Source organism: Vanellus vanellus, assembly GCF_965231255.1.
Source record: "Vanellus vanellus genome assembly, chromosome: 2".
Taxonomy (NCBI): domain Eukaryota; kingdom Metazoa; phylum Chordata; class Aves; order Charadriiformes; family Charadriidae; genus Vanellus; species Vanellus vanellus.
Genome location: NC_138906.1, coordinates 118,187,419 through 118,204,664, shown reverse-complemented (window position 1 = coordinate 118,204,664; position 17,246 = coordinate 118,187,419). Strand labels below are relative to the sequence as shown.

The 17,246-nt window shown below is 39.2% G+C and overlaps 2 protein-coding genes across 2 annotated transcripts in view; one reads left to right on the top strand and one right to left on the bottom strand.

Moving 5' to 3' along the window:
* ESCO1 (establishment of sister chromatid cohesion N-acetyltransferase 1) overlaps positions 1–13,030 on the top strand; it is a 33,848-nt gene extending 20,818 nt beyond the window's left edge. Inside the window, exons 9-12 of the mRNA XM_082499430.1 lie at positions 5,941–6,030; positions 8,461–8,604; positions 9,524–9,711; positions 12,030–13,030. Of these exons, the coding sequence (XP_082355556.1) occupies positions 5,941–6,030; positions 8,461–8,604; positions 9,524–9,711; positions 12,030–12,177 (570 nt within the window). The 3' untranslated portion in view covers positions 12,178–13,030. The remainder of the gene's footprint in view (positions 1–5,940; positions 6,031–8,460; positions 8,605–9,523; positions 9,712–12,029) is intronic.
* Positions 13,031–13,796: 766 nt separating this feature from the next.
* Positions 13,797–17,246, bottom strand: part of GREB1L (GREB1 like retinoic acid receptor coactivator) — a 144,721-nt gene continuing 141,271 nt past the window's right edge. The window contains exon 34 of the mRNA XM_082479255.1: positions 13,797–16,545. Within this exon, the coding sequence (XP_082335381.1) occupies positions 16,382–16,545 (164 nt within the window). The 3' untranslated portion in view covers positions 13,797–16,381. The remainder of the gene's footprint in view (positions 16,546–17,246) is intronic.

Below are 17,246 nucleotides of genomic sequence, written 5' to 3'. Positions count from 1 at the left end.
TTTCCCTATTGTTTTTTCAGTTGCTAGGCATCTTTTTAAAACTTCACGTAATGTGTAATCAAGGAAATTGTTTTGTCAGTTCAGTGAGTAAACAGTTCTCTCTGGGCAGTCTTTTAAGAATGTAGTTGTGTTTTGTGACATCATAGATGGCTATAGGGTGATAATTTAGACGGTTATTATAGAACAGAAACTGTAGAGTAAGAGGCAAAGGAAGGAGTCTTAAGTCTCTAAATTCCCCTCTGTTTGTTTTTTTTTTTTTTCCCCTAATAACAATTTGGTTGACATTCTGTTTTCTGCATGGATAAGTAACTTTTGCTGTGCTAAATAGTGTCTTTAATACTAGTCATTTGTCACATAGTGGTTCTTGGTTGACTGTATTGTGGTAACGTCTGGGAGAGAAACATCCTCACCTCCTCTTAGAAAATAATCTGAATTTTAGATAAGTCTTCATGCCAGTGAATTAGTACACCAAGTCTCCACTTGTTAATTCTTAGTCATCCAGAAATACCAGAAGAGTGATTGCTAGTTATCCTAGTTTTGCTAGGCAGTTTCTAGTGGGGATTGTTGGGAGGATGGCTCAGAGGTGTGATATGGTTTGTTTCTAGATATTTGTATTTAGTTACTGTATTGAAACTATAACTACCTTGCTTTCCCTGGCAGAATGTGTTAACTGGACAGTAGCATCATGGAATTAAAATACTGTTCTAGAGAAAGTCTTGTTAACTTCTTGGTTAGACTTTCTGGTCCAGGAACACCTAGTCTTGGTGACCTTGGTATGTTACTTTATTAGCTCTCCAGATACTCTTTTTTATGTAGTTAATATATTTGGCATTACTGATGATTTGGAGGCCTTTCTAAGATATCTTAGAAGCATTTTTTCATTCTCTTCGTATTCACATTCTTCATGCCATATGATGCAGTCCCAGGCTGAATTAAGAAGACATTTCTCAGTTTTTCCTCCCTTTTAAGTGTCTCTTGTTACGTGCTTAGTGGTTCTATTGATGATTCATTCCACAGAATCACGAAAAGAAGGCCTATATACATTATCATGATGGAGCTTCTTGCTGTGAACTGTGAAAATGTCCTTTATTGTTAGTGTGTTGCCCACCTGCATGCAGCTGCTTTGTGGTGGTTTTTTTTGAAGTACTGAGTAGTCAGAAGATAGTTTGCATGCAAATAATAAATTATTTACTGATACGGGTTTTCTGAAGGGTGCCGTTTGCTACCAATGGAAGCATGTAAATTGAATAAGCAAGGAGGTAAGTTGGTCAAGGATAGTACTGGAGCAGGAATGTGGGAGATGTCCCCTACTGCAGATAAATGTAGCAGTCTGTCTCACTATCCTTCTGGTTTCAGACATCTGAAAGTCTCCAGAAAAAAATATGCCATTCTAGCATGTATGTGCGTTGAGTGATGACATATACATCAAGTCTTAACTCCAGTGGGGTGGGTAACTTTGTGGGACAGATACATGGTTCAGTTTTATAAAATCCTCTAGCTGTCATACCATACAATGCCAATTGTGTATCCTCTCTGTGATACCATGTAGTATCAACTATTTTTGCAAAATTTTTTAAGAGCAAGACATCATTTTTAATGATGTTTTTAAGTTGCCAAGCTAAAATCTTGAGTTAGGAAATGCCTGTGTATTCAGGTGCCTGATGTGAATGCAGTGGGTGAGTTTGTATTTCAAGATAATCTTAGTTAGGAATATCTTGAGCTGAAGAAAGTGGAAGAAGCTGTTATTTGAGCTAATGTCTAATCTGATAAGTTTTAAATAGCTATTCTGCTGTAACTGCATCCAAGCCCGTTTGTGAGGATTTTCAGATTAAAAAAAAACACCCCATTTGACTTCTTGGGACCTCAGGTTAATAGAATATCAGGATTGAAGATGATGGTGAACTTCATGTCATTTTAGAAAGATTTCATGCTTGTCTTGACTTGCATTAATTCCAGAAGTGATACACCTGTACAATATAAAACTTAGTTAAGTACTTCAAATAAAGTTCTTGCTGTTAGCTGTCTTATCTGAGAATCTTAGTTTTAACATCCAAGGATCTTAATGTGTTCTACAGTCAAAACCTCATTCTCTATATTATGTTCATAGGGAAGAGAGGCAGAATATCTGTAATTTGATGAAGGAGTCAGGAAGAAGAATGCAGTAGACCTATTTCTGTGCTACAAATTATCAAGGATAAAAGTGCACAAAAATGCATACTGAACTTGATTATTAGGGGAAAATTTCATAAATGCTTTTCTTAGCAAAACCCAAGAATTATACAATATTAACCACATTTTTCTCACTACCTCAATATTTTGAGGAAAAAACAGTATAAGAAGAAACCACCACTGATTTTCATGTATTTGTATTCATTTGAGAAATAAGGAGTACAGACAGGCCAGAACTCATGTATATAGACACCAGGTTTGCTGTCCCATTTCCTACTCTTAGGTAGGAACTTGTAAAACATGAGGAAATGCACGGGAAGCACTCTATTGTGTCTTCTAACTTATGCTTTTAAAGACAAATCTACATCAGAGATTATTTTAAACTATAAGCAGAACATAGTTCATGTGAAATTGAGTGCTGAACATTTCAGTTACCATACTATTAATGTTGGAGCCATCTTTACAACCATATTACACATCATTCGTTATATACTTATGTAATATCCAATGAAAGCAATGGACTGCACAGTGTAGTGGTAGTTGCTGCCCTTAATATTTCATGATGTGGTGACTACTGCTTGTCTGTATTGTCCTTTTTTTGAATTATTTCTTTTGTAATTCTATTGCCATTGCACCTTAATAAACAAGCAGAAGCAATATTCAATTTTGTTTGAATTGGGAGGAAAAGTTAGAGGTAGATTAAAAAGGATTTAACTGTGCGTCGCAGAGTTGCCTTATGTTCGCAAACAATTACAAATACCTCTAGGATAAATAGCTGTAATGTGGAGCGGAGGAGGATAGTCCAACAGTCATTACACACCAATGGGGCTCTGTGCAGCAGCAGTCTGTCCAGCTGTGGTGATTAAAGTGTATGTGCCTTGCTGCTGCTGGCTATAGGTAATCTGTCATTGAGCACCCATATCAGGGTGCAGTGGTTATAGTCATGTTCTTTTACCCCAGGCATTGCAGAACATGTATCCTGGTGGGAACAATAGCTTTCCTTTTAACTTTGGTCATCACAAGCAATGTATATCAATGCTTAGGCATCTGATTCAACAGCAAATAAGTCTTAATGCCCTAAAGTAACGTCAATTGTAAGGAAAGGAAAAGCAATTTTTGCAGTAGGATATTATGAAGTATATTGCAGACATAATGCTTTTGTTTCTTACTACAGTAAGGTGTTCTTGCCATCTGCCTGAGTGAAGGAGTCCTACTTTAGTTCTCAGTGATTGAAATACCTTGCAAGCTGTTGTATTTTGTTTTACTAGTGCTTAAATAGGAGGGTTTGTTTAATACAAAAAAAGTTAATAGGTTTGTTAAGGGATATCATCTTTAGACCACATGCAAGATACTGGTACTAAAGCATATTTTGTGTATTATAGGTATCTAATAGGGTCAGTCCCAGCTGAAGCTATAGCACATTTTCCTTAACAGCCTTAGTATTAGCGTATGGCAGATCTGTGACCAATCCTGTGCATTACTTCCATTTGGCTGGTTTAAAGGAAGCACAGTTAATTCCTTACTAAAACTGAACAATAAAGATACTGAAGATGCAGATACTTGTGTGAAATGTTAGGTTTTTTCTTTTTGAAATTCTTAGAGCTGCATCAGTAACAAAGGAATATGACTTTAAAATGTCTTCACTAAAAATCTTGGATGAGCTATGGGTTTGCAGAAACTTTTTGGAAAGCTTCATCTAAAAGATACATTCCTGAATAAATTCTGTAATACTTCGATTTGGAAACTACCCCTCCTATGAATATGATCAGTCCCCATATTATACTAATCACTTAAGGAAATGAACAGGTGGATAATAATGAAAATAATGAGCTCTAAGGATTAGAGAGTCTATTATTGCATTTTTACAGAATTATTTTTAGACTTTTGCTAATATACTGTTGCTTAGAAGTGTAACAGCAGTATCATGTTCAGGAATGCTTTCTTCCATCAGATTTCTTTTTTTTTTTTTTTTTTAAATAACCTGGGTATATTGTTAACAGGATACCTTAACCTAAAATTTAGGGTTGAATTTTCTGCACTGGGCCTGCAACCTAAAATTTAGGGTTGAATTTTCTGCACTGGGCCTGCAACCTAAAATTTAGGGTTGAATTTTCTGCACTGGGCCTGCAACCTAAAATTTAGGGTTGAATTTTCTGCACTGGGCCTGCAACATTCTGGATGCTGTAATGGTAGCTTTGTCAAACACATTGTGTTTGTCTGCTGAGTGATGGTCACAGTTGGTTTAAAATAGGCGATAGAAACCTTTTGCAGCGTAAACAGGTAGTCAAAAGGCAGCAGAAAGCAAAAAAAAAAAAAAAAATTGAGAGAAAATGGTATTTGAGGTTGGAGAGGGCAATCCTTGCCTGAATCTTTTGATACCTTTTCTAACGTTCTTAAAAAACATGTCACAATCCCACAAATGGGCACTTTTCTGCTTACCTGAATATTGTGACACTGCTGTTTACTGCCCTTTGTGTTCAGACCATAATGTATATAAATTCAAATAGGATCTTAATTCGTGTTGGTATTTAGTGCAACTACTACTGAGAAGAAAAGCAGGCAGGATTGAAATGGTGTCTGTATTGCAACCATTGCCATGCTGGGTGCTGAATTTATACTCAAATAGTTCCAGGTCTACCAGCAAGTAGAGCATTCCTAAAATTATTCTGATCATGTCTTGTTTGGGGTAAGGGAGTGAAATCAGCATGATTAAAATGAGATACAGATCAAGTATTGTAACACTTAAGTTCGTCACTTTTTGTGGTAGTATATATGGCATTCATTCTCTGCCATATTCCATTGTTTGGTCTTTAGTTGAACGTTATTTTACGGGAAGTAGATTTCAATGAGAATTATTCCATCAATATTGTTTCTTCAAAGGCTTTTTTATTTGAAGTTGCTTTGAGTAAGACTTGTAGATCAGCCTTTTCAGTGGCTGAATTTACTTCTGCATTCAGTATTTTTAGGTCCCATCAAAGCAACTTGAGTTCTAATATCTACCAGTCCCATCTTACTAGATTTAAGTGGCTTTTTTTGTTTTGTTTTTTTCCATGCAGGTACTGCTCATTATTCACCACGAGTGTGGATCTGAAGAAGAGTTAATTACCTCTATTTTTTTGAGTATGTTTATACTTCAGATACACACAACGTAGCCTCCTTCCCCATTAGATTCTTAGAAGGTAGTTATAAAATTTTTTCTAGTATCCTTCTTGTGGCTTTAACAGTTATGATCAGTAACAAAATAAACTATTCCTTACATTTTGGGCAACTGCATGCCAATCAGTTCACTTAGAACCTCCTGGAGGTCTTCGCATGCCAAACATTAAAACTGAGTGTGTATTTGTGGAGGTAACTATGTTAAAAAGAAATCTTTTAATAAAACTTAGGCTTTTTCCCATTCACTGGACTTTGGAAACTAAGTGTTACATAGGTTTGGAAATCAGTTATGTGAGCCAAGTTTACCACGTCTGTTTTAAAATTCAGTTTGCACTGCAGTCCTGGGGGAAAAAAATCTAGTTGGGAAATTATAAGACACTTTCACAAATTGTTTCTAGATGTAGTTAGGCTATTGTATAAATTATTGTATCAATAAGATCACATTATATCTGTTGTGCTCCTTTTAAAAAGCTAGCTGAAGTTTCCTTCTCTAGCAAAGCAACTCCTAAATAGTGTGAAGTCTGCATAAATTCAGTGTGTAGAACAATAATATGCAATTTCTGTTTGTAAAAGTACAACTTGTGTATGGTTTAGATAAGTGTTTGTTTTATTTAGGGTTGGAAAAAGGAGAGAATTTTGGCTGAATATCCTGATGGAAAGATAATAATGGTTCTTCCCGATGACCCAAAATATGCACTTAAAAAGGTATGGTGAACTAGACTGGTATATCTTACCTTGTTTGATGTTTTCATATAAGTAACGACAATGTTTATAGTAAAGTTTATATAATTTATGTATGAGCGGTTGAAGTTGGACTCAAAACAGCAGTGATTCTGTAGCTTTTTCCACAAACAGGTCAGACATCTCACTCTTATGCACTGCTGCTCTTTTCACAGAGATGATGGCTCTGAGGAGGAGTGGAAGGCAGGGGTGGGAACAGCATCAACCAACTGATATTTTTTTTTATTTTATTTTTTAATATACTTGCTGAATGTTTGCCACATGTTTTATGTAATATAAATTTCCTACTATATTTAAACACATTGAAATGTATTGACTGTGCAACCTGCTGTAGATGACCCCGCTCTGTCAGGGGGGTTGGACTAGATGATCTCCAGAGGTCCCTTCCAACCCTGACCATTTCTGTGATTCTGTGACTTTATTATACAGCACGAATGTGGCACCATTCTCTAAATGATTTTGGGGTAAGGTGGAAAGTGGCCTCAAAGTCATCTAGTCCACTCCCATGTCCAAAGCAGAATGAGCTCTGGTTATGATCCATCTGACAGCTTTCGAAAACTTCTACCACTGGAGGTCTTGCTGACCTCTTCAGACTCTGTTACAATGCTTCACTATCTGTAACATTAGGAAATTTTCCTTAAATGTCTAACAGAATCTCCATACTGCAATTTAAGCTCATTAGTGCCCATCACACTGCCATAGCTATAGAAAACATCCTTCTTTTCCTCTTTGCAGCAGCTTTTTTGTGCCTGAACAAACTCTGTTTCACCTTAAAGAGATTGACAGGCTGTGCTGTTTTTTAGTTTATACTCCTAAATAATGTTTTATAGAGCTCTGATCATAGAAATAATCTAGAGGAGAGCATGACAATCTGTGCCATGTCTCATGTCTTTTGAAACCCTTTATCTAAAACTGGGCACAGTACACTAGTGGAGACTTAGAGCAGCAGGGTACTTCAGTGTCTTGCTGGCTAGCCTGTGTTCATACATCTTAATACGTCATTACATTTGTTTTTTCAGTAGCATGGCATGGATTCTGTTTAGCTGGGCATTTGCTCTGACTAGCAGGTACTTTTTTACAGTACCCCTGTCAGAGGATCACAGAATTGTTGAGGTTGGACGGGACCTCTTGAGGCTGAACAGATGCCCAAGACATTTTTTTCTGGTGGCATGACTGTAGTGGGTTTTCTTTAGACTAACATAGAATTTTTTTAAGTTATTGAATTGAAAAGAAGCTACAAATTTTCTTTTTGTGGAGTTTAATGCAGATAAGTCTATTTATTAAGTTTTGTTTATCCAGTGAGATTATCTTAATTTTAGTACATTCATTGCTTGTTTTTTACTAAAATAGCTGAAGAAAAGAATTTCTTAAAATACCTAAGTGGGGCAGAGGAAAGGTAGACCGTAGCAAACAAAATCATTTAGGATAGAGCCCTCTGTAGTTCTGTGTGGTTAAAGTTGAGAGAATCCACAACTGTCAGCGCTGCGGATCACTGACTTCAAGAATGCTACTTAGTGTTTCAAATTGGCTAATTGGACTTGCCGTTAAAAGCCCTGAAGGATAGATGAGATAATAGAGAGTAACTAATACCGTACCTTTAAAAAGTTATTTTAAAAGCATTTTTTAACACAATTTTCACTTGAACAGCAATAACTTCATATATTCATAGCATCAGTAATTCTACTTTTGCTTTACTAATGTAAGTACAACATGCATTAAAGAAGCTTAAGCTGTTTCAATGCTTGGTTGTAGGTACAAGAATGCCCCAGTAAAAACTCAGCTCATCCGTAAGCTTTTGTTTACATTCATGCTGGAGTTCATGTATTTCTTCTAAACTAACTAACATTAAACACAATTTTATTTTTGGCTTCAGTTACTCTTTGCAAAGCTAATGGAAGAGCAGAAAGCTTGAGGAAGGAGACAACAGTTATTCCTTCCTTTACAACAAATGCATACGTTTTCTAGCTGCCTTGTCACTGTGCTTGCTGTCGTCTGCTCAAAGCCCTTGATGGAGTAGTTCTTTCAAGCCTTGAAAAATAAGACAGAAACCCTTCAATTAAGCTAGTTTAGCTTTTGTCATACATCTCATTTACTTCTAGAATATCAGAGTCCACATTTTGATTATCTGCATTTTCTCTTTTAGCCTTTGACTAATTGAAGTGTGGACTTAATGGAAGCTGACTTAGAGGTCTCTACTCTTCCTATTTCCAGCCAAGTATTATTTAAGGGACATTTATGTGGGCCGATGTGTTGTAGGTTACTTAGAGTAATCCCTAATTTCTGGAATAGCTTTCAGTGTTCCAGATACCTTAGTGCATTTTTGCAAATATGTATATTTATACAAAAGTAGATTTACATGTGTTCTTTAAACAGCATTTAAACTTATTTTGACAGGTTGAAGAAATTAGAGAAATGGTAGACAATGACTTGGGATTTCAGCAAGCTCCGCTCATGTGTTACTCTAGGACTAAAACTCTTCTTTTTATTTCTAACGACAAAAAAGTTATCGGCTGTTTAATTGCGGAACATATCCAGTGGGTAAGTGATTGAATTGGAGAAAGGCAATCTGTGCCAGTGCTTAGTGACTGTGTTCTTCAGACATTCTGAAACTATAGAATTACCCAAGAGTTTGTCTTAGCAAATAAGTATTCCATATGTGCCTCTTCCCAGAGAGGAGACGACTTCTGGTGATAGACCATTCTGAAATGTAGCTATTTGGTTTTGTGTAGTTGACACTGAGTCGAGACACGGATATGGTGCCATACTTGGCTCAGACCTGCTCGTCTAAGAACTTGCTACAGGTGAAGGGTGGAATTCTTCTTCTTCTGCGGTTCTAGCTTGGCCCTGCTTGCGCTTGTTGACAAGCAGATTCAGCTCGCAGCTCCCTGCCTGGCAGAAATCCAACCTGGATGGAGGCGTGGGTACTCTGTAGGACTGAGTTGAATCATTGAGGGGTCAAACGGCTCCACAGCGAACAGAAGCAGAGGGCAGACCTGTGCAGTGGAGAGCAGGACAAAAAGTTGTTGCTGTCGCTTGCAGTACTGGTGACTTACGTCAGAACTTTGTCGCATATTCTGTCTGTTCCCTTGTAAAGGGTGGTGTTTTCTACTGTCCCTCGGGAATAGTAGACAAGAAGCAAAACAGTCTTAGCCAAAGTCAGAGAAATTGATGCAAACACTTTAATACAGGTGGTAATACGATTTGGATTACTTGTTGCTGTTGTTTTAAATCGGATAAGCTTTAGAGGGGTTTTTGGTTTAATCTTTTATCATCTGTTCCAATTTTGAAACTGTTAAGAGAAATTAAATGAGACACTAGTAAGCACTCTTTTTGGTGAGACATTTCAGCAAGTAAGTATGTTTAACTGAAATAAATTACAGAAGAATTACTTTGTTCAGTCATTAGTGATGCTTTTATAAAGTGACAAATATTTTTTTTTTTTTTATATCACCTACAGGGCTACAGAGTTATAGAAGAGAAGCTTCCAGAAGTCAGTTCAGAAAATGAGAAAGTCATATTTGAAAGACAGAAAGCGTGGTGCTGTTCAACTTCTCCAGAACCTGCTATTTGTGGGATTAGTCGAATATGGGTATTCAGCATGATGCGTCGAAAGAAGATTGCTTCTCGGATGATAGAATGTCTTAGGTAATATCAAGAAAGTTCCTCGGTTACGTGTGTTTTAGATAAAACTCAGTCCAAGATATTTATTGCTTTGTGTGTCTCAGGCTTGTGTTTTTAAGCTGCTGGCGATACTGGGGATGTAGATCTGAGCATAGTTGACAGTTCGGTATTATGTGGAGTTCAATAACTAACGCCAGTATTTGGCAATAATGTCTTTAACAGAAATCCTCAAGCCAAGTGCAGTTGTAATGAGTCAGCCAAGCAGACTGCCAGTGGGCTAGGGTAAATTCCTCTGAGGTAATCATGAGTGAAGGAAAAGAGACTGGCTTTGGTCAAAGTGTGAGATTACCCAAGTGTGAAGGACTGTGACCTAATCATTGGCTGAATGTCCATTCCTTAGAGGTGGAAAAGGGGAAAGAACAGAGACGAGTGCACTGAATGATTTGATATAGTCTGGTGGCTTCCAACTCTACTTTTTTTCTTTTTGTGTGTGCGCTTTACTCAGGTTCACTGAGCTTTATGGGATATTTTCAATTTCCATGGAGTTTTAGTAGCTAGAGATGAGCATATTCAGGTGGAACCTAGATCCATAAAAGGACTCAAACATCCATGCTGCTGTTTGGACAAACGTTAAATATGTTGAATCTCCAGACTGTAGGTTTCTTCCAGTGATGTTTCCTAGAAGTTTAAACATCTGCTCTGAGTAATGCCAAGAACTACCCCAATCTTGTTACAGCTGGGCTGTCATGTTTGTGCTAGGTGCCTGGCTAGCCCCGTCTTGTTGGAGTTTGAGGCACAGCTACTCCTGTGTCTGCCAATCTTGGGTACTCAGAGAGCCTGGCAAAGCTATTCTGTTCTGCAGAACGCATCTTGCGTGGCTGGCGGAGTGACTAGAACGTTCTTATTAGGTCACATTCTGTCTGAACTTTCAACTGTAAAGCTGTATTCAGATAAGCACATTAACTTGATGGTTTGGTTTTATTTTTGGGCTGATTTTTGTGTATTAGTAGCTTTCTAGAAACTATTTATGAAGGAAAGATTTCTTCCCCAAAGCACTGCTGGAGTTGCTCCCTCAGTTACAGCTCTAAAGGATCTTTAGGATCAATTTTAATGTTTTGTTGCAGTCTCAGTTTTCCTCTTAGCTGTGCACTGCATCTTACCTTTTGCTGTGCTCTGGTGCTTATTTGACCTCCCATTAGCTCATTGCCCCCTTTGTAGGAAACAGGCTGGCCAAAAAGAGCCTTGTGTGCTTCTGGTGCTCAGTTGGTTTGTAGAAAGGTCTGATGTCCACCAGAGCTCATGTAAACTTGAGTCCACCTTGAGAATGTCTGCCCTGCTTCACTTGAGCTTTCACAGCTGACTTGCAGTCACAAAAACCCAGTCAGACGGTCTTAATCTTGCAAAATCATCTTCCTAAGTACACTAAAGAGAAGGGTACGAAGCTGGTAATAATTCAAAAGGATTTTCTTCCTATTGTCTTTTCCTCAAAACTTAATGGAGATGCCCATATACGTTCAAAGTTCATACTTGCTCTGCAAGTATATCTAAACTTATTTTATAAGAATTACAAAACTTAACTGTAATGGTAGTTTCTTCTGTTTTCAAGGATGAACATTACCTCCTCCTTCCCCTGACTGAGGTCTTAAAGCCTGAGATAAGTTTTCTAAATTTGCTCACATACCATCATACTTTTCTGGATGGTTATCCCTTGATTCTCTCCTCTTCCTTCAAAGAATAGTAAAACATACGTAAAATATTTGCCTGAAGAAGTTAAAGAAATTGAATCTTCCTTTTCATACAGTTATTACTGAAAGTGTATCACTTATGAATTAATTATGCCTTAAGGTTGTGTTCTTAGATGTTCTAAATTAATCCAAGAAGTGCTCTCATCCAAATGTCAAATGTTTTTTTTTTCAAAACAGGAACTTCAAATTTCATCAGGTCCTTTCAGCCCCCTCTGGCAGCACCCTGACTTGTAGCGTTATGTTTCCAGTCCTAGTGATTGTAGTCATGGCCCTAGTGGTCGCCTTTCAATGAAGAAATAGTTGGAATGAATTTAAACTTTTTTTTAAACTCTGAAATTGAGCCGTTGATGCAGCTCACAAGCAGCTCTGTACAAATGTTTCTTCTGAAATACTACAACTTTATAAAACCCCTCCCAGAACAAGTGATTCTCCTTGCCATTTGGAAAGAGGAGATGGCTCATATAAATAGAGCCATCGCCTCCTAATAGAGCTGTGCCACTTAATTAATGGTTTGTGGCGTAATAGCATAAATCTTCTTGCGTTACTCCCTGAAGGTATTCATCTTTTTTTTTTTTTTTTTGTCACCATTTTAAACAGGAGCAACTTCATCTATGGCTCATACTTAAGTAAAGAAGAAATCGCTTTCTCTGACCCCACTCCTGATGGAAAACTCTTTGCAACGCAGTACTGTGGCACCGGCCAGTTCCTGGTATACAACTTCCTCAATGGACAGCAACAGACTTAACTGCTCCCGAAGGAACTCTGTTTGTATTGGGAGACTTCTGCCAAAACACACTGAGCAGGTGCAGACCTTCAGCAGAAGCCAGGGCCATTTTTATTACAGTGAACTCAGGACTGGTAACAACCAAAAGGTTGTACTATTTTATTAAAATTGTAAACAATGCAGTAATAGGCTAACTTTGTTTTTCTAAAAGAAAGCTATTTTATTAACTTTTACAAAAGTTTGATTGTATTTTATCTAGTTAGTCATGTTTACATGCCGCAGAAAATTGTTCATAGTGGACTGTAAACTGATGCAAAGACTCCTAGTCTCACTGGCGAGTACCTGCTGAAGTTCTTAACATGGTGATATACCAGTATGGTGATGCCAATCTCCGACCACGGGTTCCAGCAGCCGGGCGAGGCTATTAGCGGTTGCTTGATTGATAGAATTCAAGGCTATGCTCAATTGCAGCCAGGTGAGAAGCGTTATGGTGCAGTTGACATGGGTGACAACCCTCAAAGACTACCCAGTGGCTTCTGGGCTGCACTCTGGGCACTGGTAGGTGGGAGGGAGCTGACCAGGCATCAGCATTGGAGCGGGAAACCCCTGCTGGCCCTGTCTCCTCCTCCCCCAGGTGAGGTGTAGGGTGAAAGGTGGAACGTGAAGCCCGAGGACTGCTGTACTCGTCATTTTTCAAGTGCTGTACTGAGTATATACCTTTGTTAGTGGACTTGGCTTTGATACTTGTCACTCCTTCATAAATCTCTCCTCTTTTAAAGGGTTTGTATGTTGAAAAACTGCTGTGGCCTTTCTTGATCTGTACATACTGTAGATAGATTAAAAATAAAATACTTGATAGCTTTTTTTAAAGTTACTCCGTATTGATACTAAGTGTGAATGAATCTTTAGTGTATTTTATACTTTTGTGTGTGAAATACCACCTTAGTGGCGAAGGGCAGCATGTGTTTTGAAGCGGTCCCTGGAGAACACAGTGGCTGCATTTGTGCCTGCTTGGGGTCAGAATTCCCTTTGTGACAACGCATTTGCATCACACCCCAAGGATCAGCTCCCCAGAAGCTCCGGATCAATACCATCCTGGTACAGGGTTTACAGTACGGTCAGAGGTGATACCTTCAGCCTTGACTAATAGCTTAAAACCCTAATATAAGTTCTAGACCTTGGTCTAGAGCTAAAGTGAAGACCTGGCACCACCTCTGAAAAGGTGTTCAGAGACCTTAAACCTGAAGCAGCTGAAGGGTGGTGACTTCTGGGCTGTGGGTGCTGCTGTCTCCAAGCTGCAGCTTGTAATTTTGAAGGGGCTGGTGGTGAGCAGACCACAAAGGGCTTTGTCATAAAAGGGGTGTGGGTATAAGTGCGTTTTTCAACTGCTTTTACTTAAGGGGGCTAAAAGTTGGTATTTACAGCTTGTGTACCACCTCCCTCTGGGCTGCCCGACACAAAGCTGCTCTTCCAGCTCACAAGTACCCAGTTTGAAAGATCTCTCCTACTTGTTAACTTCATAAAATCCAGGAGCAGGACTCAGGTCAGTGGTGTGAGGTGGGTGAGCTCCATTGCATGTGAAGAGAGAAAGAGCGAGTGTCTTGTGCAACGTACCAGTGAAGAGAGAGGCAGTGTTAAATGGTAACTTCATATATTCAAATTTAATGAAAGCACATTATAAACAGACCATAGCCACAACTTCAGACAGTTTCAGTTCATAAACAATAACATGAGGTAGACTGACTAGTGAAGCTAAATTCACCAAGTTTTTGGTTAAGAAAACTTTACACTAGGAAAGCAATGTTTTTAACCCTCTTCCAAACGTCACAAAAAAGCAATTACATAAGTTAAGCAAAAAGCATCTGCATATGATTCTTTAAATCTTAGTTTACATTCAAATTTAACCTGTGAATAGACAAGAACATCTACAGGTAAAAATATAATGCTGGCCAGTTGAATACATTCATAAGAATGGCCTTGATGGTGAGGCTTCAAACCAAAATGAAACGGCAATAATTTAGATGGCAAGTAACAGGCTCCTTCCCAGGAATTCAGGGGCGGCCGGATCAAGTGTTCGGTGGGACAGGCCTGCGCCACTGGAGCTGACTTCACACGCTCTGGCCAGAGTGTTACTGGAACTCCTCGTTAAGGAAACGGGTTTGCTGTTGTTTGATAAAGGCAGGGAAATAGGCTGACTTTCTGCCTGCATTCTCAACCTCCAGGACAATGTTGCACTGCTGCACCAGAGGGGTAACTCCTCAGAGGAGCCTCAGCGCCTGGAATTTTAAGAACTTAGTGCAAACATCAAATACACAAACAAAAAGGAAACCATATTCAAACACGTAATACCTGAAATTTCTACGCCATGCTCAGACTTGGGGTTGGCCTCAAGCCCTTCTGGCAAAACCAGAACTCCTAGAATACATTCAGGTGTGTATCAAAAGCTTCAAGAGGCATCTTTTATATCCCTACTTCTTCCAAGTGTTAAAATAGATAAGGCAGGTTTTATCAGAAGGAAAATAAGAAATAAATTTACAGAAAGGGGTTGTTCATCTGAAATTTGCTAAATTTACAGCATCAGAGTTAAGCTACATTAACACAGACATATGCAAACCATTTTCCTTTAGCCTCCGTTGAATATATTATGTTTTTTCATGTGTAAACATCTCTTTTCACAAGATAAAAAAAGTTGCTTAATCAATGCTATGCCTTAAAAAAAAATAAATGCAGCTTTGGCAGATCCTTCTCCAATGAGTTGCAGGTCAAGTATAACAATGTGTTAATTTCATTGCTTTTCTGGGAGTAAATTGATATTCCTGAATCACTTTTAAGATCATTTTTCCTTTTAATAAAGGAGTGATGATGTGCAGGAAGATGATTTTTTTTTTTTTGTATGGAAACCTCAGTGGGGTAACCTGTGCTAATGTAATGAGTAGAATGGAGTACTGATATGACTTAACCCTGACAACCAAAACCCACCGCACCAAGTTCATTCCCAAACAGCTTAACAAGGATCAGTAATAATGCTTGTAAGTAGAACGATGTGCAACTACCACTACAACCAATATTTACAGATGTTAATCAAAAAATAAAAGGGATAGCAGTGATAAGTGACCCAATCAACGATCTTTGCGGCTGGACAGTCTCTCCTGAGCAGTCCCGGCTCCCTCCTGGAGCTACTGGAAAATACCTTCCGTTTCTCTCCCACCCAGCTCAGGCAGCATCGCCCTCCTGCACATTTTTTTTTGGTGTGTTGCTTCACATACGGGTATGAGTTGACAGACAGAATCTCAGCTCTGCAGCCAACTGGAGTTGTGTGGAAAGGACACGGAGGGTAAGTTGCATACGGCCCACCACAAAGGCAGCAGACGGACAGCAGGACTCATTTCCGTATGCAAAGGAGGATGGACCACAGGTTTTCAAAACTCTGACGAGAGTGAGAAACTGATGGCGATTTGCTGGCAAGCCATTCCGGCCTCTGACTTAGGAGAGAGCAACTGCGAGAAGCCTTTTGCTTTGTCCCTGGAGACGAGGAGGAGGAGGTGCCTAATGGGGCAAAATACTGTGCCTGGGAGACCCCGGGTGCACAGTGCCTGCCATGCGTTTGCCGATTTGTTCAGGTTTAAGTAGTAAACTTTGAACACCTGTGGAAATTTTGCCAAAAACAGTTTCAACACATACACAGTTACAAATTTTAAGCTAACACTGCACAGAGAACAAGACTATTCCTTTTAATACAAATATCTACGTTATATTGTAGTTTCAAACCCCTGAGTATTCCTGTACCACAGTACAGAGCTGAAGAGACGCAGTGGGCTCTCCTCCACATAGCTTCAGTAAATTCCACGTGCTGGGTTGCGTTTCATGTAACACATTCAAGCTAGCAGCTGCTGAGAGCAGCTTCTTCCCCTAGCTCAGCTCAATATAACAGGATTCTTCTTCAAATTGTGTCCTCTTCCTCGATCCTACAGCCTGGTTGAGCTGTGCGATCAGTGTCGGCAGTTTTGACTGATGTGAAAAGAACTGGAATCCAGGATCCTTTAACTGATAACTGATGCGGTAATTTTATCCCTAGGAATAAAGCCTACTTCAGAATTGTGGGGAATCCTTTAGAGCAGTCTAGATAAATATTGGTTGCACTTTGCTCCACAGTGATTGTACTTTTTTTTTTTTTTTTTTAAAAAAAAGTCCTTTTTTTTCTTTGTCAGCGATGTCTTAGCGAAGCTTATATATGGCGTCCAGTAAGAAAATAGAGTGGTTTGTCATCACCACTGTTAGCAGTTTGAAACTCATCTCGAAGTCGGAATTGCCACTCATCCTCCAACTCCAACCGGACTATCGTTTGCCGTAACGAGCTTCTGTCTTGACAGATGACACACAGGGTGGCACCTTCAATTGAAAAGCCTGTTAGATTCTCAGGGCACCATAACAACCCTATTTCCTTCATGCATTTTCCTAAGATATTTTAAAGAAATCTCTGCTGGTAGGTAGGAAAAAAAAGAGTATATGAGAAGGGTCTATCAACAACCAGCCAGCCCAGGCTCAGCTCAGTCCTGGGAGCACTGGGACAGAGGCACGTGTGTCCTTTTGCAGGAACCATGGACAAGGAGAAGCGAGTGTGGGTGGGGTCTGCTCCATATTGCAGGAGGTCACTGCCTGACTGGTGTTAGTATCATCAACCATAGAGAGAACGTTAACTTCAGTCCAAGATCCTTAAATCACTACCAATAATTATGCCAAAAGAATAAAGCCTACTTTTTAATTTTTTTTTCCCCATGGGACATTTGGGTTTGTACAGGGTCAATGACAAAACTCTACTAAGCCAAATCGCAGTCAGCCCCACAACTGACTCCTGAGAAAGTCTGCTCTAACTTCCCTTAAGCATGAGAGCTCCCCTTAGTAAAGCACTGTAAGAGGAGTAATAAATCAAATCCCTAATTTCTCTGGCTTAGCAAACTTGCACGCTTCCTTCCACTTGGTGTTACCAGGCTGCGCAGTCATTTAATGAGCAGGAGAGTTGGCCACCTTCAGGGCTTTCTCTGCTCTGTGCTCCAGCCCAGACACACGGACACCTGACACACGGAAAGTTC